We start from the raw sequence: 23,521 nt of genomic DNA, 5'->3' as shown, positions 1-23,521 counted from the left end.
TTCCAGCGGTGGTAGGAACTCATACCGCCAGAACTTTTCTCACCGATTGGTAACAGCAATAGCGCATCGCGTTGGGTGATAACCACAGCCGTGTCTCTCGGGCATACCACTGTTCCTTTCTGACCAGCCCAGCTGGGTCGCTCAAGTTGAAGCATATCTTGGCTTCTTCCTGCAGACGATGCAGACAGAATCATAATGTCGCCCTTCATCGCCCATTGCGCTGACGATTCCTGAGGATTGTCCGAATTCAGAATATAGATCTGTGCCATCCTTGCAGATAGCACATGCGGCGGCGCTCGCCACTGTTGTGCACCAACTGGTATCTAGCACAGCTCGGCACACTTGTCGGAGAATGAATAATCAAAATTTCATTCGACGAATGAAAGCCTATCGATGGTTGCCCTCCATCATTCCAGCGAACTCGAGGAGCTTGCTCTGCAGTCACAATACGAGTACAGTACGAGTATCCGTACAGCATTTGCCTTCGTTCCCATGCCCAGCGCTAGCGAGAGGAACAGGTTTGGAGGACTTGCAAAAGAGAAACATAAGCATTTCTGTGCCATTGCTGGCACTAGCGCCTCCGAGCTAGATCCTTCAAGAAGTGGACCGAAAAACTGTACCGACATGGTTTGGGAATTACCCCTGCTTACGTAATTAACTACGTCAGCACACCAAAATAGCACACGCACGTGACTCGTGTCGTGTCACCACAGTCGACGCGACGTACATCGTGTGTGTGTGTCGTCAGTGACTTGACGTAACTAGCTGTTACTTTATTTAGCTTAGTTACCTGGTTACCTGGTTACAGTAGTTGAACTCTGAATGCCGGCATGCATGCATGCTGCATGCTACAAAGTACAAGTACATGTACACGTAGCTGCGTAGACTCTACGTAGTGCAGTGCAGGTTGAAAAAATGAAATGAATCACATAATTATTACTGTACTAGTATTAAATATTCTAAATTATTCATTCGAATCACTTCGTCTTTGGACTATTGACATTGTTGTTACAGTACACTGTTAGCTCAAAGGAAATGTCTTGCTGGAAACTCGAATGACTGCACATGGAACTGGAGACTAATTCAACTGATGTTGATTGTTGTTAGAAGTGACAGTACAGTCAGTACTTAGCTATTGTACCTGCTCCGAGAATGGCGGACGTTGATTCTGCTTCTGCAGTATCCCAACTCAGTACAAACTGGCTGAGTGGATGTGGTTCCAAGAAATCCAAGTCCACTCCAAACGCAAGCTCGTTTTCTATTTTGATACAGGAGCGCCCAGAGAGGTGAGGTCATCCATCCTAGATACGATATTAATTTTTGTGAGGGTGTTCTATACTTTCTATCCAGTATTCACACGGCCTGCCTTGTGCTGGCAATGCTCGACGACTTTAGGGGAATGTGTTTACTTGGGCCTCCACGTGTTTCTTTTCAAGGATGCTGGTAAAATGTATCATTGGAACTGGTGGTCCTTGATTTATGACGTGGTGCTGTCACCACAAGGGTGGGGCCTTGAAGGTTTTGCTTACCAGTATCTCTCACTGTATCACTTAATATCAACGTTTCGGCAAATTGCCATCATCAGGATGCAATATGAAGTGGAAGTCTACCAAGGAGCAGTGTTATCTACAATACGTTGGTGTAATTCAACACTAATGAGACAGTGAACTGATTTGTGAATTTGCAGTGCCCAGGGAAAGAGCATGTGTGCTCACCACCCCTGTGTGGAGTGAGGTTATGCGATTCCCGCTGGTGCCCGGCATGACGCATGTCACTTGGCCGATTGGCGTGGTGAATGACGTTTTTCTGTCACCGCCAGGAATCGACTGCTCTTCGAATGAGAAGTTCCTCCAAAGGACTGATCTCAGTCACTACAATTCCTACAGTATACACTGTAACAGTGTGTGATAATTTGCACCTTGAACTGGGCATGCACACCTTATAGGAGTGCAGTGCTGTCAGGCGCTGAAGAACAGAGCGCCGACGAACTGTAAAGTGTCTGTTTTACTGAAACGCAAAGATTTGCCATGAGTTTATTCCACATACCAATAACAGTATGTGTGGTGGATTTTTCTTAATTGTGTGTGTTCTCCAAGGTAATATTTTCAGAAGTTCTATATGCCCTTTAAGGTTATTGAGCACTCTTCGGACAGTGAAGCACACTACTGTGTAAGCAGAAACATTCGTCTTTTTCGTCCAAGGAGCTTTTGGACTAAATTAAATGCCGGACTAATGTCGATTTGTCCAGCTTTTCAATACACTCTCATGATCCATGGACGAAATTTACAACCGGACGAACTCCCTTTCTTTGGAGTTGGACGAAATTATTGACCGACGACATTTTCTGCCTGTACTTGATTACAGAAGTTCATTTTGTTATGTTGAGGTTCTCTCTGTCTTTTTCTCCTATCTATTCGACAACGCCATGCTATCCCATTCACCATGTAGTCTCGGCGTGGGTGCAAAGGTGTCTGCCAAGGAGAGGGAAAAGGCGAAACACCAGGCGCGGGTGCGTGATGCTATCTGCAAGGGACTAAAAGCGAATCATCGTCAAAAGGACACAGGGCACCGGAGACCTGGTAAGTGCAATGCAACTTGTAGTACAAACGTTCACTCGTTAGACGAGCAGAGCAAACTAGAATTTGCTCCGGGCTCATCGATACTGAGTACCCTTCTGCTGGTACATATATAGCGATAATTCCGTAAAAGTGTCAGGAATGCTTCTTCTCATTGATGTTTTCATTGTGTTTTAGTCATTTCTTCACCTTCACCCTGTTGTTGACTTATTCAGCTGAATTTTAATTTTTCCACACGTATAGCGTGAGGTTCTCAATCTATGCTTTTGCTGTAGCTCTATAAGTTGCTGTATTTGACACTTTTCCATTATTCCCTGTATTTAGTATTTTAATACCCATGATGAGAAGGGAACGAAAACGTTCGGTTAATAAATTGGCTTACTTGACTGTGTGGATTGCGTCGGTGCTGACACCTTTCTTTCGAAATTCCGTTTACGTCATTGTTATTTTGAGCTGTTTTTATTGAGTGGCATCACAAACACTGATGTGCTACTCGACACAAAGCGTGTTTGATGAGTCTGATGACATCACTCGAATAACCTCCTTACTCTAATGTGCATTGAACAATTGCAGCCAATATAATATACAAGTCTAAGGCAATACTTATAATATACAATTGTAAGGCACTATAGTGGGCAAATCCCCTCACACAGAAGCAAAGACATGCTCCAATCGAATATAGAAAGACACAAAGAGGCGTTTTGGAGAAAGAAGCAAAAAATAGAACAAATGATGCCAACATAATACCATATCACTTTTACACTGATTTCACACCATTGCGACAATGTAATCACTTTTTCACCCTTGCACCCTTGCTGCTAGCCTGCTACTATAGTTTTTGTATTACTAACCTCCAATCATGACTTTGTCATAATATGTAAACAGTTTCCTCTGAGACAAAAATGCGATAATACTCATAAAAAGGACACACTTCAGGCTCATTACAAACATCTTGAAAGTTTTCGTCTTCACAAGTATACTTTCAAGCCTTCTCATCAGGTGAAATACAGGCAAGGGAAAAGGAACAGGAACAGTGGATTAAATACAGTAAGAAGGTGGTAAAACAGCGCAAAAAGAAAGAAAGAAAGAAAGAAGATAGCTAAAGTAAACAGCGAAATATATTATGAGTATTGTCATAATATAGTACTGTTTATTCACCTGTAAATCAACATTCAATGTACCGGTAGGTTCACTGATGACCATCGAAAGAAAAACGTTTATGAATGCACATGTTCATACCTTTTTGCAGTTCATGATTGTGACATGCTATTACTACGGTAGTATCATGTTGGCATCATTAAATGTTGTTGTTTTATTTCCAGTGTTTGCATCTCTCTGAAAGACTTGAGTGCGAGTACATTGTACTTTGTGCATATTTATCACCACATCTTACCATTTTCTGTGTGTGTGTGTGTGTGTGTGTGTGCTTGTGGCTTGCTGTTTGGGTAGCAGATCAGGCACTAGCAGCCAAGCGGCAGATAGCTGAAGCCGAATCGAGCAGCAGTGATGAGGAGGAGAGTCGTACCGCCATCGCTCCGAGGAAGAAAAAGAAGTGCTAGGGAAATACCGGCTTTTTCTTGTGCACATACATTTGTGGTGTGTGCATTTCATGGTGTTTTTTCGACTGCACAAAATCACAAAATTGTGACTGTACAAAACTGTACAAAATTGTGGATTTTTGTAGGGTTTTTTAATGTTTGCTGATCCTTGTATTCTAGTTACCAGTATGTTGTAGTCCGTGTACAAATGGCCGTCTTGTGTAAATAGCTTTGATTGTATATATTATTGAGGCAAGCTATGGTTGACTTCCAGATTGATTGAGACCAAAGATGAAGTTTTCATGAGAATTATGTGACAGTGTGTTCACTTTTATTCTCTGACTGAACCGAATCTACTTTCATGCGGGCATTCTTGCTTTCTTTATTTTCCCACTGTTCGCTCCTGCGGTGATTAAAACGTTATTGCTCGATTCCTTTATCAATAAGACTGGAGTCTCTACGTGCACCGCCAATATTTCTTTGATTTGCAAGCCTCTGAGAGTAACGACTGTGTTCACTACAGTGACATCAGAGGGGGGGGGGGGGGGGGGGGGCTCTCTAGCTCTGCTTCTGGCGAGTGATTTTTTTGAGATTCCAGCGTCTTTGTGTCCTATTCAGCGCTTGTACTTGTTCACATAGTAGATACCGTACACTGTGCATGCAGTGTTACCAGTACGTAAAACCACACTGGTATTTTCTATTTTCCTTCCAGCTTGGCACGACGTTCTTAAAAATGTTGGTGGTAGCTCTCCAGCCAGGATGTTCTTTGGCTGCTCGATGTTACTCCGTATAAAATAATAATTAAAAAATATAAACTACATCTGTTGTCCCTGTCATTTTGATGAAGCCCAGAGTGTGCAGATCGGATGGGTTGCTGCCACGGCGAAATTCTGGGTTTATCATTTTAGTGTTATATGGTCCATACACGCAGGATTCAAGCAAGTCTCCTGCATGCTCGGTTGTATGCACTCCCCGCCCGGCGCATAACTGCATCAACTATGAGTCCCGGAATTTTGCCACAACAGACACCCATGCAGGGAAGTCAGAAGCTGCATATATACATACACCTACACACCTTTTCGACTCTTTGGCACCCATCGCCAGAGGTGATGATAGCGATGCTACGGTAGAAGCCATGACACACATGCACTCTCTGTCTGTCTGTCTGTCTCTCACACACACACACAATGTTGGAATCGAGAAGAAAGATAGGGGCATCCCAAATCGCTGCAAGAACAAGAAGAGAACTCGTAATCTGCATTGTGTCCATTCTCGTTCAAACTGGACGCAAATCTAACCAACTCGTGCACGTGGTAAAACTAAAAATAAAGCAAAATACATAATTATACAAAACTACTTGAAGTACTTACAAGTAGCAAAAACATCTATGTACAGATATTGTCAATTGTTGTCGGTCATCAAACGTATGAGCAAGTTTTATGAGAGAGGAATGGGAAGAAAGACGAAAAAAATCAAATATGTGCACACGGCATTAGTACATGCCCACATAATTATCACAGTGCATGCTAGATTTGTATACGAGGGGCTCATGGGGTCCATATGGGGCTACTAGTAATTGAGCTCCCTATCAAAGGCTGGCATCCAATTATTCGCTGGATCCACAGGATGCATGGAGCTGATGAGAAAAAGTATGACAGAATAAGCCAGCATAGAGGGTAGAGGAAGGGAGAATCGGCAGCATTTCAGTTTCAGAACATGCAGAGCATAGTCGAGACTTCGAGGGCAATAAACACTATAATACAAAGGCATTCCTCGGAAAGTGTGCGTGTGTGGGGAGAGAGAGAGAGAGAGAGAGAGAGAGAGAGAGAGAGAGAGAGAGAGAGAGAGAGAGAGACTACTGGTAAACCAACTGTTAAAAAAGAATAAAGACTTCACCAACACAGTGCTACCTGGCGCTCGTGAGCTATACACTGGTTTCTTCACCGTGGCAACAGGTAAGCTTGTAAGATAACATACAGCGTGCCGGCACTCAAGATGCTCCAGCAATTGCCTTGGCTTGCGACTGGCGACGTACCTCAAACACCTGATGCAAAAAGAAACAGCAAAAAAGAAAGACACACAATAACATACCACCTACATCACAGCTTAGGTCACAGGTAGCAGTGTAGAGCGGTCTATCAAAACAGAGAGAAGAACCAGAAACCTCGGCAAATACAGTAAAACCTGTGTTGGCCGGACCATGTACCAAGCGGAATCCTGTATTGACCGGACACAGTTTCATGCACCAAAGTGCTGTGGATTGAACGTGCATCCCTGGATCAAGTGGAATCCTGTACTTCTGAAGTACATGTAATATCAGGCCAGTTCCCGCTGGACCAAGGGCGTCCGGTTAGGGCAGGTTTTACTGCACATTACGATGGCTTCCACACCACGCATGTACAGTGTACATGTATATGCACCGATAAGTTACTAGTACTGCACAGTTAGCAGCTGCTGGCTGTGTGTGAGACACAGACAAATTGAAACAATAGCGCACCATACATGGTACAGAGAACAGGTCACATGAACTACTATACACGAAGACAAGAAATAGGAATAGCCAAGCCACAGAGTGGAGCACTTGACTCTGAAAAGTGAAGCTTCAAGAAACACAGGCACACATCTCCTTACTTCTTGGATTGCCTCGCGGAAGCAATGGAAGTTGTAATCGATGAGCCCTGAGCACAAGAACAAAACAATGTCCGGAAAGCAGATTTGCTCGATAGATTCATGTGCAAATATAGCCTTCTTGCCTCCAAAGCAACCTGGGTAATAAAGAGATGTACCAAGTATCTGGCATGCACTTGGAATCAATCATAGACTATAGTCATGCTACAGAGAACATACTTCAACACCAGAAGCGAAGCTTACCTTGCCGGCCAAAGTGATCTTCCCGCAGAATACAAACCAGTGCCAGGAATCTGAAGGACACAGGTAAGATAGAGCAAACACAGTGCTGGCAACTGAAATCCGAGCACGAGGGAAGTCACTCAAGACAAAGACCAAGACAGGAGAATGGCAAGTCAGGATCTACCAACGGGCAAGCTGAAGACATGCCAAACCCCATGGAGCGCGTACCTGTTCACCTCCCGCAGGTAGAGGATAGTGCCGTTATTCAACTTGATGATAGAAGCTGACTCTGAGTCGTACGCTGAACCACTCGCATCATCCTCTCGTATCCTGACAGTGACAACAACAATTGCAACAACAGCACCACCACTTCTCAACTGCTGATCTATACACTACATGGGTTGAAACCAAGCTAGCGAGTGACACATTCGTGAGAGTAAAACACAATCCTATGTTCACGCACAGTGCAAAGTGGAAAGCACTGCTCAGACAGTTGGCCACATCGAACCCAGCATCTACCTGAGTGACAACCCTGGACAAAACAAGTCGGCCCCATCGCCACAAGACTATCTCTGAATTCAACTCACCCATATATGCAAGACACGTCAATGACTACGTCAATCATGTCACAGCATAGCTCATAGGACTGCATGTCAACAGGTGAACTGGAGAGGAGGGTAAACACACACACACGCGCGTGCACACACACACACACATGTACACACAAACATGCACACACACACACACACACACACATTCACACACATTCACACACATTCACACACATTCACACACATTCACACACATTCACACACATTCACACACATTCACACACATTCACACACATTCACACACATTCACACACATTCACACACATTCACACACATTCACACACATTCATTCACACACACACACACACACACACACACACACACACACACACACACACACACACACACACACACACACACACACACACACACACACACACACACACACACACACACACACACACACACACACACACACACACACACACACACACACACACACACACACACACACACACACACACACACACACACACACACACACACACACACACACACACACACACACACACACACACACACACACACACACACACACACACACACACACACACACACACACACACACACACACACACACACACACACACACACACACACACACACACACACACACACACACACACACACACACACACACACACACACACACACACACACACACACACACACACACACACACACACACACACACACACACACACACACACACACACACACACACACACACACACACACACACACACACACACACACACACACACACACACACACACACACACACACACACACACACACACACACACACACACACACACACACACACACACACACACACACACACACACACACACACACACACACACACACACACACACACACACACACACACACACACACACACACACACACACACACACACACACACACACACACACACACACACACACACACACACACACACACACACACACACACACACACACACACACACACACACACACACACACACACACACACACACACACACACACACACACACACACACACACACACACACACACACACACACACACACACACACACACACACACACACACACACACACACACACACACACACACACACACACACACACACACACACACACACACACACACACACACACACACACACACACACACACACACACACACACACACACACACACACACACACACACACACACACACACACACACACACACACACACACACACACACACACACACACACACACACACACACACACACACACACAAGAGAGATCAAACCACAGGATCAGATAGAAGTGCAAGGACCAAAACCCTGCCAACTGGCTGTCACCGTACAGGCTAAAATTCACTGGTGCCTTTGAATCATACACATCAATAATAAGCTGGGACTGCAGACTACCGGACCGCCACAGTCATGAGCCGTGCATATTTTGCCTACACCAACTTGACTAATACAGACCTATCAGTTAGTAATCTCACCTGTCGGTAGCTACATAGATCTTGCTGACAACGTCAAACAGGAAAGCCTTCTCCATTCCGGAGTTCTGCGCATGAGGAGACAAACGTTGCAGTGCCAGGGGGCGGAAGGACACGATTTTCAGATAGCCCACATCCACTGTCAATCACAGAGGATGCACCCAGTGTAGCATACAGTTGGTGCTGTACTGCACGGTACTGTGCCCGTGCAGTATGGCATGCACAGTTGATGCTACAACATACTGTGTGCTGTACTGCACGGTACTGTGTCCGTGCAGTATGGCGTGCACAGTTGATGCTACAACATACTGTGTGCTGTACTGCACGGTACTGTGTCCGTGCAGTATGGCGTGTACAGTTGATGCTACAACATACTATGTGCTGTACTGCACGGTACTGTGTCAGTGCAGTATGGCGTGCACAGTTGATGCTACTGTATAAGTACAAATTTTCGTTCACGAAATCTTTCGTTACGCACTAAATTTCGTTTTTGGCCGAGGTCTTTCACCCCGAACGTTCAGAAAAAAACTTAGTTATTTCGTACCCCCTAACGAATATAGCGAAAGTTAATTCCAAACGAAACTTTGTACTTATACAGTACTACATACTGTGTACTGTGCTGTACTTGTCAGGACAATACACTGAATACAGTGTGTGCAGTCTATCACAACAAACCAGACCGTATAATCAGTAGCACTCTGCCAATTTACAATGGGTGCTAGGAAAATAAAGGAATGCATGTGTGGAGGCTGGACATACCGATATTAGAATGTTGAGGAGGTTCTCGAGAGTTGGCAGCTGTGGAATGAGCTTCTGCACGACTTTACTGAATGCCTAGGAAGACAGAACAGAACATATAGTACAGCAGTCTAGTGATCACATCACATCATTAACACAGTGCTTTAGACTACTACCGGTACTTAGCTTGCAGAAATCCCTGAACACACAAGCTTGACATGGTACAGGTAGTCCTGCAGGCACACCCAGCTGCCCATTGCCCAAGAGTGATCTCAAAACAGTGGCAGCAAAGATTCGACAGATGAACCATGCATCCAGCAATCGGGCAATGCAGATAGGTGGCTGGGTACATGCCTAAGGTAATAATTATGTGTGAGTAAAAGGACGGGGTGTCTCGCTATTGGGTGATGCTGTTACGGCGTGTGAGTATTTCACCAGACCAGCGACCGTGTTAAGCGATATTTCAATATGGGCCTCCAATTTGAACCGAGCTAAACATGAGAACCGTCGAGCTCAGTCTTCGATAGGGCCAGATAGATCATCTTTTTTCCTATATTTAATATACTTTAAAAATTCGACGAGGAGACAATAATTTTAATATGGCAATAAGTAGGACGAGCTGAAGCGACATTTGGATTACTTTATTTACAATGTAAGCGATGGAGACGATGCAAGAAACAACCTAAAGGGTAAGGAAAAATACATGTAAGAAGAAAAAGGCAATGGAAAAAAAGATGATTCGAACAAGTTTTCGTACAACACTCTTCAGGAATCACCGTTGTACTAAAGAACAAAGGAAAAACACTTATCACGCTTAGTTCTTACTTGTATACCCTTGTTTTCTGCACACTTTTGTGAGAAATCGCACCTCGATATTCCAGTGCTGTCATTGTATCGTGTCACCCTACCTTGATTGCTATATTATTTCCTTTGTTCTCATTTTGTTCTTTAGTACAACGGTGATTCCTGAAGAGTGTTGTACGAAAACTTGTTCGAATCATCTTTTTTTCCATTGCCTTTTTCTTCTTACATGTATTTTTCCTTACCCTTTAGGTTGTTTCTTGCATCGTCTCCATCGCTTACATTGTTAATAAAGTAATCCAAATGTCGCTTCAGCTCGTCCTGCTTATTGCCATATTCTTTAAAAAGTATAAAAAGAATTTTTTGTGAGGCAGGCATCAAAAATCAGGATTAGTGGTGTGTCATCTCCAGATATTTTACTACTCCCTACTTGTAACACCTGACACTTGAAGTACTAAGTATACACCAATCAAACTCTGTGCAGCTCGTACATACCTCAAATATGGAGTGGTCGTATATACTTGTCAGATAGAAGCTGTGCGCACAAAGACACACACACACACACACACACACAAATCAGAGGATAAAAGACAATGTGTGTGGTGAGGTGAGAATACAAACATCAGGCAAAGAACGGAAATTGTAGACACTGTAGACGCACAGCCAGTAACTTCACCTGCTTGCACACACCATGCCATATTTCCAGAGAAAAGATCAAGATACGCTAGTTACAGTGCTATGAACTGCATATTACGCTTCCTTCTGACAGGCAAACGAAAACATTATGAAGCTGTGAAGTAGAAATACAAGCAGTCCTCATCATGAACGGAAATAAAATACTTTATCAGAGAGATTCAGGTAGAGAGCCAAGGACGAATTATAAGAAGAAAAGATTGATTGATTGCCAGTTAGGACTAGAATGTCAGTACCGTTGGTCAGTGTCGTGCAATGTTATCGCATGAGCTGATTGTAAAGTAACTGGTGGTGTTAGTGGATAATAGGGAGGTTTAGTTCCCACGTAACGGAAACGCGTACGTGGGTGATACACGTAAAGTGGATGAAGGGCATCCACGTTGCAATGTTGTGTTTAGTCACACGGAACAAACAAAAGCATGAAGCGAAAGGCCCAAACCTGGTCAAAGGACGAAGCTACCCGGGCCTAAGAAGCTCATCCAATATTTTGATTTCGTGCTTCGGAAACTTCTTCAGCTGAGCACCCTCACAGCTCGCACAATGCGCTCCATTCTGATTTTCACCCACGTTCTGGCGGAACGTGGGTGAGCCTCCATACACGGTATGTCGTGAATCAGAAAACGTCTGTACGTGGGTCACTGAGTATCACGTGGTACACACACGTAAAGTACCCACGGATTACGTGGGACTAAACCTCCCTACTATAGCGTAACTTGTAGCTCTTTGGTCCCCTTTTCTTCCTAATTTTTTTCAGACAGACTGCATACATATTCCGATCCAAGAAGATCTGTGACAAATCGCTTTGATCAATGGGCTGTACAAGTACACCGAACATTTACCTGAGGTGAATGGCGTCCAAGCCAGAATCTGACAGCTCATCTGTTGCACGCTGGTGAATGTCACGCTGGGTTTCTGGAAGGACGCAACGAAACACAGACGTCAAATACATGAAAGGGAACTGAAAGTGGACATGCCCACATCAGTCTTGATTCTTGAACCAACAAAACAAAACAAAACAAAAAAAGACTAGCTGCAAGGGTGAAGCAAGCTGAGAGAAGAGAGCATACACACAAAATACAATCATACCTATCCGATGATCGTCTGTCAGGCCATCCACTTTGTGAATAAATACTTCAAACTTGATATTGGGGTTGACCTGATAGGCCTTTGACACAGTAAGATGCAGCTTTGCGAGTGCATCCATGTAGTCATCCTACAAGGAACACACACACAAACAAACACAGGAACTTGATGATGAAGCAAGCGGACAACTGTTGGAATGCATGTATACAACCCCTGAATAGCCACCTCCAATGGTAGAGTATATCAGGGGGAAACGTGCAGTTTAGCATAGTTTTGCCAAACGGATGCCGGAAGCAGACATGAAATTGTGACTCACCTGGGCATCAATGACAAATACTAGTGCATTGCAAGATCCAAAAATCATCTCTGAGTCGAAGGCCGGGTCGAAGAAGTCAATCTGACCAGGGAAGTCCCAGATCTGAAACAAGTCAAATACGAAAACAATCAAGTGACAAGTTCCAAACACTGCCCCCCCCCCCCACACACACACATGCCTCTTTACCAAGCCCTGCTACTTCAAAGTACATACATCTAACGCAGAGCACACCTAGGCAAAGACGATACCATCACAATCATGCAGTGCTAATGCTGAATGAACATGACTGTAGATGAAGGGCAAAAGACCCAAAATTTCATCTAAATTAGTTCTGCAGAAACCAGACAATCCACCTCTCTGCACCCCGAATGCAGAGCAGTAATAATCCGAATTATTACAGAATGCTTTTAAAAATCCATCACAACCACGATGAAGAAAACGATGAACGATCTGAAAAATCCACCGACAATTCTCCAGTGCTTCCCCGAAGAAAGACCCAAAACCATTCCTACGAATACAGACTGCAAAGGCTTACCTGGAACTGGACGAACGAACTGTTGGAAATGTCTGGTGTCGACTACAGAATCAAGGCAAGTAACTACTTGAGATCACTAACTGGTGCAGTCAAACCATGGCGCTAGAGGCCATGCACTACATGCAAAACTGGCCTAGCCAAAGAGAGACTTGCTGGAACATCGACTATGTCCATGCAGGTAAAACGTGTCAGCAACAAGCCATGGGACATGTCTATAGCAATCCTTGAACACTGGTGATCTCTGAAATCAAGGTGACTCTTCCACAGTCTACACATTTCGGTGCAAAAGAAAGAAAGCGGTCTAACAGACTAGCCCAGGTGATTGCCAAAACCAGGTGGTCTCGCCTGACCAGACTCACTTGGTCACATCACTGAATGTCACACAATATCATTCACACATAAGTTACATGTACTGCAGATGCAGATGCAGAGTTCCATCACTATTTAGTCGACTTCATGTAAGACGGCACATTTGCGTGTTTGTTGTTCGACTTAGCACAACCAAACCCAACCATAACAAGTACACGCAGCTGTATCATACACAGAACAAAACAGACACTGCACACGTCATGGCACTGGACAGGGCAGGATACCGTCTTTGACAATCTTGCTGGTGCTCTCCAGAAACAGCGTTTCATTCGGCGACATCTTGTGGAACACCACCTTCTGAATTGATGACTTGCCACTTCTGCAAAACATACGCACCGGCGGACAAAGAGCAATTTCAGAATGCAGATCCGTACCCATAGGCAAGCTTAGAATGCAGCGTTGCTGGGGTGACATAACAAACGCAATCTGTGTTGTAACTTGTTACAATCATTTAGGTACCAGCACATGTATGTACAGTCTGTATCGGCTATAGCGCACCCTTTTGATTTCCGTGATTTTATCACTGTAACCGATGCATCACACTATGCGATACGATCGATTGTTTTCTTTTTTTGATCGACACATGAAAGGCAAGGAAATACTTCCAGCTAGCATGGCGTTTTGACAAATGAGCATGCTGCATAGTTGACAGTGCCCGCATTTCCATTAAAAAAATCTGTTATGTACATGTACATGTATCACTATAAAAATAAGCAACGTGAAGAAAGTAAAAAAAATAGGGCCTTTGATATTATTGCTACATGTATTTTAAAGTTATCACTATAGCCGATAACAAGAGTCCATAACCCCCCAGAGTGTGCAACTCCTGGTTGGGGTCTGGCGCAACGAAATCCAAACATTGCGTCATCCGGTCCTCGGGCAAGCATGGGCGGATGGGGCCATGATATCTGGTACATCCGGCGGGGGTAGCAAGCCACGGAAGTGTCACGTAAAACGTTTGCTCCACGGGCTATGCAGTGTCAGCAGAACGGCTTTGATTTCACGGTCACAGAATTTTTTTATTTGAAGAGAGTTTCTCTGCTCGTTGTCTGAAAAGCTTGTAATAATTGTATTGGGAGAGTTCGTGACTCCGGGATAGCAAGAATAGGCATGGATAATTATAGATTTACAAGATTTGATGGAAATAGCTCTTGGCACACGGCATGAAGACCCGATCGAAGTAGATGTGCTTCAACCTGCTCCTCAGTCCCATTTTGGTACAAGTAGTTCAACTGGGATGGTGTCCTCCACCATGTGTAACCCTCCTGATCCTACTCTTACTCCTGCTCCTCTTCCTGCCCCTGGTCTTGCTCCTGTTCCTGCTCCTGCTCGTCGCAAGAGGAGAAAGGCAAAAGTGAAAGCTTTGACTGCATCGCAGAAGAAATCGATCATTCATGCCCTGGAGAAGATTGATTTGGAGCAGTTATCCAGCGATGTTTCCAGCATTGTCTCTGCTGAGCGCCATATGGTGCTGTTTCCAGCACGTCTCCAGAGTTTCACGGCGAACGGATGCTGGAAGTCCCTTTGTAGTTTGCTTGTGAAGAATTACGTGGACCTATATGGCCAGTGCTCTGCTAGAGCTGACAAGTACTCCACTTTCCAGGTGAAATGGTCACACTTAGTCAAGTCTAATGTGGATAGCCCTGATGTGACATCATGTGGACTCGGCGAGAATGATCGTACCTCTATTGTAATGGCTGTGGGTGCCGCAGTTTGGCTGGAGTGCTGCCGTGTGATAAAACATGTGCTGAAGCCTGTGGACAACTTGGCCCAGTTGGACCCTGTCCCCCTAACAGATACACACTACCATCGCTTTTTTGGCTGGGCACTGTCCTCCTGCATTGGTGGTTTGAAGAGAAAAGCCTCTGCACAGACATCCGGATCACTGAGTGGAAATGAAGAGAATGAGCTGGTGTTGCTTCGTTCTCTTTGCGTCAGCAATTCAGAGAAAGATGAAGCCAGCATTCCGGAGTCGCTTTCCATTCGTGACAAAGGACATATGAGGTTCCTGAAGGAGGAGCATATGGAGTTTGCTCGTCTGGCCCTGCAGAAGATTTATTCTGTTGTTAACTACGATGCCTACTCAACGTATGGCAATGATTTAGTCAAGGTTGCTTCTGCATGTATTGAGCATGACAAGACATTACCCAAGAGTCTTATCTCCTCAGTCCAGACTACACTTGGCATAGACAAGTATGAGGATCAAGTGATCATTGCCGTGGCCCACAAGCTCGTCATGAAGGTCACGAACGCAGTGTGCGGAGAAGTCATTGATGCGGCTGAGCAAAACCAGATTCTGGAAGATGGGAAATCTTCCACCAGTGGTCTCAATCTACGAGACCGGCTCCATGTTGGTAATGCTTGAAGGACGTCACTATCCTTGCGTTGTCAGGACTTTCCACACAATCAATGAATGCATGTAAGAGGGCAGTATCTGCCTGACAGGTTCGTCCCCTTGAATAGCCTCATTGTTTCTATTATTTGAGGTGGGTTCATCCCCTTGCATAGCCTCATTTCTTCTTATTATTTGAGGTGGGTTTATACCCTTGAATAGCCTCATTTTTCCTATTGTTTGAGGTAGGTTCGTACCCTTGCATAGCCTCTTATTTTCTTATCATTTGAGGTGGGTCCATCCCAAGTGACTGAAGCCATTGATGCATCTATAGAGCATGTGCACCATTGTATATATTCCTTTGCTTTTTTGCATGCGTCCCTCCTGGAGAGTTGGGCGTGGTTGTGCGCATCACTTGCTGTCCTTTGCATGCTTGTCCGGTGGTTACCGCGATGGGCCTATGCCACATGTGCACTGCTGTATATATTCCGTTGCTCTTTTACATGCATCCCTCCTAGAGCTGTATATATTCTGTTGCTCTTTTGCATGCATCCCTCCTAGAGCTGTATATATTCTGTTGCCTTTTTGCATGCATCCCTCCTGGAGCTGTATATATTCTGTTGCCTTTTTGCATGCGTCCCTCCTGGAGCTGTATATATTCTGTTGCCTTTTTGCATGCGTCCCTCCTTGAGGGTTTGGCATGGTTGTGCACGTTAGTTCGATGTAGTGTTGGGAGAAGAGAACATTCTTCCCATTTGGCCCACTCATCATGAAGCGGAGTGATGGTCAGTGCTTCTTGTGCGAATATTCACTCATTGCATAAAGGCCAAGCTACATACATGCAGTTGAGATGATTTGGTTGTGTGAGGATACTACAGTGTGTCTTATTTATTACCTGAGTGCATTATGCTGGCTTGTGACTCTTAGTCTTATTGAGCAACTAAAAAAAAACATCAGAGAGCACTGCGAACCTACCGTTACCATGTGCCAAGGGGACAAAACAATCATCATACACTGTTGTGAAACAGATGAGAACAAGAGTCCATACCCCCGTATTATAGGGGGTTATGGACTCTTGATGAAAGTCATTGGCAGACTCATCCTTTCTCGCACAGTCCATCACAACACACAACAAAACAGGCACAAAACAATGAGGTTTGCCGTAGATGAAGCCGAAGCTGTAACACCATGATCCTTGTAAACATATGGAATACATACAGTGGTGCACACGTATCATAGGCCCCTCGTGGAAACAACTGGACAAGCATTCAAAGGGCAGCGAGTACCGCACACAACCACGCCAAACCCTCAAGGAGGGACGCTATGCAGGCTATGCAAGGGGACGAACCCACCTCAAACAATAGGAAAAATGAGGCCGATTCAAGGGGACAAACCCACCTCAAACAATAAGAAGAAATGAGGCTATGCAAGGGGACAAACCCACCTCAAATAATAGGAAAAATGAGGCTATTCAAGAGGACAAACCCACCTCAAATAATAAGAAGAAATGAGGCTATGCAAGGGGACGAACCCACCTCAAATAATAAGAAAAATGAGGCTATTGAAGGGGAAAACCCACCTCAAACAATAAGAAAACACGAGCTCCTGAAAGGTGACATGCCTGTCTGTGCTTACTTCTTCCTACGTAGTGGCACACTTTCATAGTCAAGTGCAGCATCACGGTAGTCCTTGCCACTTGCATGGACTGGATGAAGGTTGCGCTGCAAAGCCAAAGATGCGCGGGCTGTACTGTAATTAACTGCAGACAAACGGCCTCCGGCAGAATGCTTAAGCTGGGAAAACAATGTCTCCACAGCACTGCCCGATACTCTCACTGGCACAATGTAGTATCCTGGATGACGTGTGACATAGTCCTCACAGAATTCCACGAAGCCAAAGCACATTATCCTGAGGAGGTCCCATGTTTGCCACGACAAGAATGAGGTCTGCTTTGGAGAGGAGGCAGTGAAGGCTGGGTCCAGTAAAAGTCCATTCAGCCATGACTCAAAGAATGCATACCCTGACTTGATGGACTGCAGTGGTGTACATGTGGGGCTGCGTACTGGAACATGGGAGAGTGTGCCTTCCTCAAATAGTTTGCTGCAAGCAAGAAGGTACTGCCGGGATGCTTGAACATTTGCTACATCAGCAGGATGGCTAAGGCAGTGCACAGCAAGTTCGGTCAGAACTTTCTCCTGCTGCATGATTTTGGCTGGCAAAACATTCAACTTAGTCCAGGAGTCCCTATAAACAAAGTTCTTACGGAGATGTGGCACATCGCGAGGCTCGCCTGCTCTCATCTTGGCACACTCCCGTTGGTACATGTCTATAATAGTCTGCCATCCAAAAGGAACACCTTCCTGGGTGACAAATGCCTTAGCTCCACCACGAGACGACGAGCTCAAAGCATTAACCATGTTTTTGAGCTGGTGGGATGGGCAAATGATGAAAAATAGTCGATGATTTGCCCAAACTGGATGTTCCACCGAGGCCCTTATGTCATGTCGATTCGGACCCTCCTCCTCTTGCATGCCGAATGAACCACTTTTTCCCATCATAGACTTGATCATGGCCATGTTCGTTGAAGCACCATCACAGACCAAAGCACTGACCTTGAAGTCATACGCATGGAAAAGGCGCAGTGTATCCATTACACAGGCCAAAGTGAACTTGGCATCCAGAGTCTTGGCAGCGGTGTAGTAGGGCCCAATGATATCAAAACTTCCCGACATGTCCCGCCATAGGGTCTGAAGTATATACTCAGTGCGGTCCGTTTTCTCATCCTTCAAGTCTGTATATACATCATGGAGGCTGGACAGGTCATCACTGGTCATGGACAGACCATATATCTGCTGACTTTTTGAGTTCCACAGAACTTTGGAAACAACTTTGACCTCGTCAAAGACCATCACACCATCTCCGGTGGGGACTAACCGCTGCTCAGCTTCGGCCACCTTCTTGAAGTTACTGTACTTCTGCAGTTGGAAGACCATGTTGTCTTCACACCACCCGGGGTTATCCAAATGTGCTCCCGTAAAATGCTTCAAAGAGCGCACACTTGGTAGTTGCAAAATCCCAAAAGACTTCAAGGCTTCATAGGCTGCGGGACTGCGGGTGAAGACGGCCAGAGCAAGCCGGTAAGTTATCATACTCCACCTGTTGCCCTTGGACCCAGACGCGTTTTGCTTCTGGTCCTTGTTGAACTGCTCCTGGGCCACAACATCGGAATGCCAAGCAGCCCGTAAAATGTCGGCCTCATCTCCAGCATCCTCAAAAATTCCCTCCAGGTCTGGTGCAAAGCTGGAACTGATGTCCTGGCATACAGCAGACAGTTCCGAAGACTGTTCCTCACATAGTTCAAAGTCAAACTGTTCCAAGCGAGCCAACTGCCGCTTCGTGATCCGCTGAACCTCTGATTTATTGCGAGCACGCACCGAATGGCTGTGAGGGGACAGATACTTCAGGGGCACAGTGGAGGATGCTGACACTCTTGCAGCCTTGTCATCTTGGTTTCTTTCAGTTGCCCTTTTCACCAGCCGCTCCAGGTCATGTTGTAGTGCTTTGCAAGCCTTGCATGGTACAATGGGGGAGTTCTTCTCCTCAAGTGGCAAAGTTCGACCTGCTTTGTGCCATACAGAACAGTGTTCGCTGTCAAAGCGAACAAAAGGAAACGTCCACTTCCTCAAATTCTTCGTGTGGAAACGTACTGATTCGAATTGCTTCCCATAGTCAGCTATCCCAGGGCAGAACTTCATGTCCGATGAAGGTAGCATACTTTCCAAATACGGAGTAAGCGTATCCAAATCATCGGCACACTCTCCCTCCTCCGTTCGCCCACCAAAGAGACACTCGAAAGTGAATGTTCCTGCTGGGTTCACAACCAGACGGTTCAAATTGACGGGTGTTCCATTGCATGTGAGAAGCACAGACTTCGAGCAATAAATCTCTATCCAGGTGCTGGAAGAATTAACAATTTCCAACACTCGACAATCGAGAGAAGAAAATGAGGAGCCCAGATCGAGCAAAAACTGACGAATATCGTCCACAGAGACACTGCACTCCGGCGACCATGGGGAGCGCTTTGCTTTAGGTTCAACAGTGGCCATTGTCTTATCGGAGAGACACTCAAAAGAGAAAACTCTTCGACAACTCTAAAATAATTCTTTGTGTACTTGAGCCTTTCCAGGCGTGTTACGTACAACACCTGGCCGTTACGTAAAGGAAGACCCCAAATTGGGCAAACGGGCGAAGTAGGTCCGGGCCAAACTTCCCATTTCGTCATAGCTACTCACTACATGACGTATGAAGTTTGGATTTCGTTGCGGCACTGATTTGTGCTGAGAAGGATCACGAGTTGCACACTCTGGGGGGTTATGGACTCTTGCCGATAATAATATAGTGTGTTATGCATGTTTTGATTCTTTGCTGCCATCATAATATCCGATATATCATTTAATACATCCGATAATATTGGTTATAGTGATATTTGTACTGGACAAAATACGTTTTGCTTTTGAAATTTCGTACCAATATCACTGTAGCCGATATATTCTTATGTCCGGTCACTCTATAGCCGATACAGACTGTACTAGTGATGGATGTTGTTACGACTCAGTGAGAGGGTATGCTGGCTGCATGTGCACCTGTTACATCAAACCGTGCAGTGGAGTCCTGCCCACACGAGCCATTTGAAAATCAGGCACAATACCAGGGATTGTGCACCACGGCTGAGTACATACTAGTACTCTTGTGGCAACATGCATAATGCAAGCCAGTGTTGGACTATCCTCCACATCACTACCTGCACCGCTGATATCCTATTGTGTCAATATCAGGCTGCATGAAGCATCAAACCTCATCCTGATGCAACTTCTTGCTGCCAACTTCACTTGACTGACTTGCGATTGGCATCCAGAACACACGAGAAAAAACGTTGACGTTCTTACCACTAGTACTGCTCTGCTCAGCACAGACTGTGATTAGCCAGGTCGGAGGTGAGAATGTTGCAATTAATTAACGAAGAGTTCTTAGTGCCTCTTCAACATGACCACCATCAGTGACACCCAAGCTGTGCTACTGTCTGGGTTTTCGGTGCCCTGGAAACAGAGCGAACTGTAAGTTGAATCCCTGGTGATGTTAAGGCCGCGGGGTATTAGTTGATATGGGGTGAATCTTTAAAACCCAGTGTATTTAGCAAAAAAAGGGGTTGCTTTCTTGCAGGCTCGCCAAGTCACACGTTCGATGGGCTTCTCCTGTATCTGGCTCGCAATCATGTGCCAATCAAGTGTTTGTCAAGTGGCAAGAAGAAGTGCGAGTTGCGCAAACAACCTTTCTACAGGTAATGTCTAAGGAGTCGTCGCAAAAGTTTGTTGTCGTCCCTGAAACAAACAGTCAAACACCGTTTATTGAGAGGGGGAGCCAAAGCCGCAAGTCGACCAACACTGGACATGTACATGTACATGCATACGATTTGCATCATTCAGCATTGCAGGCTGTGTTCAATTCGAACGGGGGGTCCGAGTAGAAATGAACGCATTGTATCCACCCTTATTCATGGAATGATCATAAAAATTAATGATGAGCACAAGGGCTGAAAACTTTCTTCCAAAACAAAAATAAACAAAAAACAATTTAACCACATGACCCAGAGCCATGATTATCGTGGACAGAACGAACAAAATCTCACCTTCTTAATCCCATGAGCATAATTCTAGGCTTGTTCTCGAAGGAACTGCCTCCAGCTACTGCCATTACGTCATCATCACCTCCACCATAACTGCCAAGATGAAAGCAATACATGTATGAACAGAACAACTTGGTATGATAAATGTCACGTAAGCAGTTCGTTCCGCATTTTGAACACTGCATCTTACTCATACTCCCCGGGAAATGATCCAACGACGCTATAGCTCCCATACTCGTCATCATAGGACGACTGTGAAGCACACAGAACGTAGAACACTCTTAGAAACAGGCCTTCTTGCAGAAAGCAATCGAAATTCTCAGCTCTCTTCTCACCATGGCCAATCTAAAATAAACACGTTAGTGCACTGGTTCCAGGGAATGCAGCATCAAAACACTGCCTGTCGCAGCGCACAAGATGAAACTACGAGCCAGAATTCAAAAGCGAGTTGTTTCTCCCCAAACAATCAGAACAAAGTTTGTATTGATCGACGTGACCCTACTCGATATCACTTCAAACATGGAAAAATGTGTCTGCCCGCTGCCCGATCCCCCGAGTAGAGTAGAGCTACCGGTACAAAAAAGTACTGCTGTGTTACGTAGGACTAGGAGTCATGTGATCAGCAAACCATTCAAGAGCGACGTCATGCATACAAATTACAATGATCATGCATGCAATGCATATCGGACAATCGCAGGGTTTCAAGTACATGTACAGGTTTTGTAATTTAGTAATTACTTCAGTACTGATGTGACGAGTAATGTCGGGCACTGGAGTAGATTGTGTTGAGCTTCATCATTATGCCCCTTACAACTCAAATAACAAAACTATCTAAGCAGAACTTACTAAGTTTAGTCTCTGGAGGCCAAATACGTGCCACAATGCGAGCAAGTTTGACAGATACACCGCGGAGTCGGACTGAGGACATACACTACACTGAATGTAGTAAGTACTCAACTCAAGGCAACCTTGATTTGTGGTTGGGCTGAGGGAGGGCCCAGCCCCTGTTACAGTGTGTCACATTCAGTAGCTGTCAATTATATGAATACTAGTACGTCACCACAAGATGCCATGCAACATGCCATGCAACATAACTCGTCATATATATATATAATAAGCCGGTTTTTGAAGTGACTGGAAGGCTTGCACATGTGGTTACAGATACAGACTGGTGTATGATCAAACATACACTAATCACTATACCTTTGCTCATACAACATTTTAAACACCCATCATGGCAACATGAGCCTGAGATGGCTGAGTATCAGCCTCAGGCGCCTGCAATAAAAAAGGTACCTAACCCGTATACTAGTACTCTTGCTACAGCGTAGGGCAGGATGTGCAGAACTGTGTGATGTAGACAAAAACAAAACAAAAACAGTCTGATACCCACATTGCCATTCACAGAACGTTTAGAGAGATTGATTGCCTCACAACATAAATAATGTGCTCATGCGGTCCGGCTAGTAACCCATCATACTCCTAGACTCCACACAGCATTATTGGTGCACATTGACAAAACAAACTAACGCGCAGCTGAGTCCCAGCTGAGGCAACCACAATGTAAGCAAGCCATAGTACACAGTGCAGAGCTGACGCGTAGTTTTTGTAAGACGAGATGCTATCATTATCAACCCAGCTCCGATGCGTCCTCACGTGCACAATCACTGAATCAGTACCTGTTGTTATAATACAGTATGTGTACTTGTAACATAAGAAGAAGAAGCATTACATTTCAATGCTTACGAGTACTAGTATGTTGGCTTTGTTTGCGAAAAGAGGCTAAACTACCAAAATTACACTGTAAGTCAACAAAACTGTCCCTCCAGAAACTTGCGGAGACATTTCGGAAATATCGCGGAAAAAGTTGCGAGGTAAAATGCCAC

The 23,521-nt window shown here is 45.0% G+C and overlaps 4 protein-coding genes across 5 annotated transcripts in view; 1 reads left to right on the top strand and 3 right to left on the bottom strand.

Annotated features, from left to right (window-relative positions):
- The window catches only part of LOC135805053 (uncharacterized), a 13,132-nt gene extending 12,528 nt beyond the window's left edge, over positions 1 to 604 (bottom strand). The window contains exon 1 of the mRNA XM_065319042.1: positions 1 to 604. This exon is cut by the window's left edge and continues 166 nt beyond it. Within this exon, the coding sequence (XP_065175114.1) occupies positions 1 to 269 (269 nt within the window). The 5' untranslated portion in view covers positions 270 to 604.
- Positions 605 to 890: 286 nt separating this feature from the next.
- Positions 891 to 4,574, top strand: LOC135805057 (uncharacterized). 2 transcript variants are annotated; one of them, XM_065319047.1, is made up of 3 exons: positions 891 to 1,286; positions 2,449 to 2,579; positions 4,026 to 4,574. In XM_065319047.1, exons 1-3 carry the CDS (start codon positions 1,153 to 1,155, stop codon positions 4,133 to 4,135), a joined length of 375 nt encoding a protein of 124 aa, XP_065175119.1. In that variant the 5' UTR covers positions 891 to 1,152; the 3' UTR covers positions 4,136 to 4,574. The 2 variants fall into 2 exon arrangements, with proteins under 2 accessions (XP_065175119.1, XP_065175120.1); XM_065319048.1 differs by having other exon boundaries at positions 919 to 1,286; positions 4,029 to 4,574.
- A 736-nt stretch (positions 4,575 to 5,310) lies between these two features.
- LOC135805055 (ras-related GTP-binding protein C-like) lies at positions 5,311 to 22,165 on the bottom strand. The gene is made up of 16 exons (XM_065319044.1): positions 21,971 to 22,165; positions 21,826 to 21,887; positions 21,639 to 21,728; positions 13,845 to 13,939; positions 13,252 to 13,283; positions 12,717 to 12,818; positions 12,404 to 12,530; positions 12,157 to 12,229; positions 11,120 to 11,159; positions 9,845 to 9,919; positions 9,089 to 9,153; positions 7,552 to 7,629; positions 7,193 to 7,294; positions 6,986 to 7,035; positions 6,746 to 6,792; positions 5,311 to 6,158 (listed from the first exon to the last, which is right to left on the bottom strand). Exons 1-16 carry the CDS (start codon positions 21,971 to 21,973, stop codon positions 6,105 to 6,107), a joined length of 1,095 nt encoding a protein of 364 aa, XP_065175116.1. The 5' UTR covers positions 21,974 to 22,165; the 3' UTR covers positions 5,311 to 6,104.
- LOC135806751 (uncharacterized) lies at positions 17,584 to 20,058 on the bottom strand. The gene has a single exon (XM_065320975.1). The coding sequence runs from the start codon at positions 20,056 to 20,058 to the stop codon at positions 17,584 to 17,586; it is 2,475 nt and encodes an 824-aa protein (XP_065177047.1).
- Positions 22,166 to 23,521: the final 1,356 nt, after the last annotated feature.

This window comes from Sycon ciliatum, chromosome 1, assembly GCF_964019385.1.
Source record: "Sycon ciliatum chromosome 1, ocSycCili1.1, whole genome shotgun sequence".
Lineage (NCBI taxonomy): Eukaryota > Metazoa > Porifera > Calcarea > Leucosolenida > Sycettidae > Sycon > Sycon ciliatum.
Note: the sequence above shows the minus strand (reverse complement) of the source record. Positions and strands in the feature narration are given on the sequence as shown.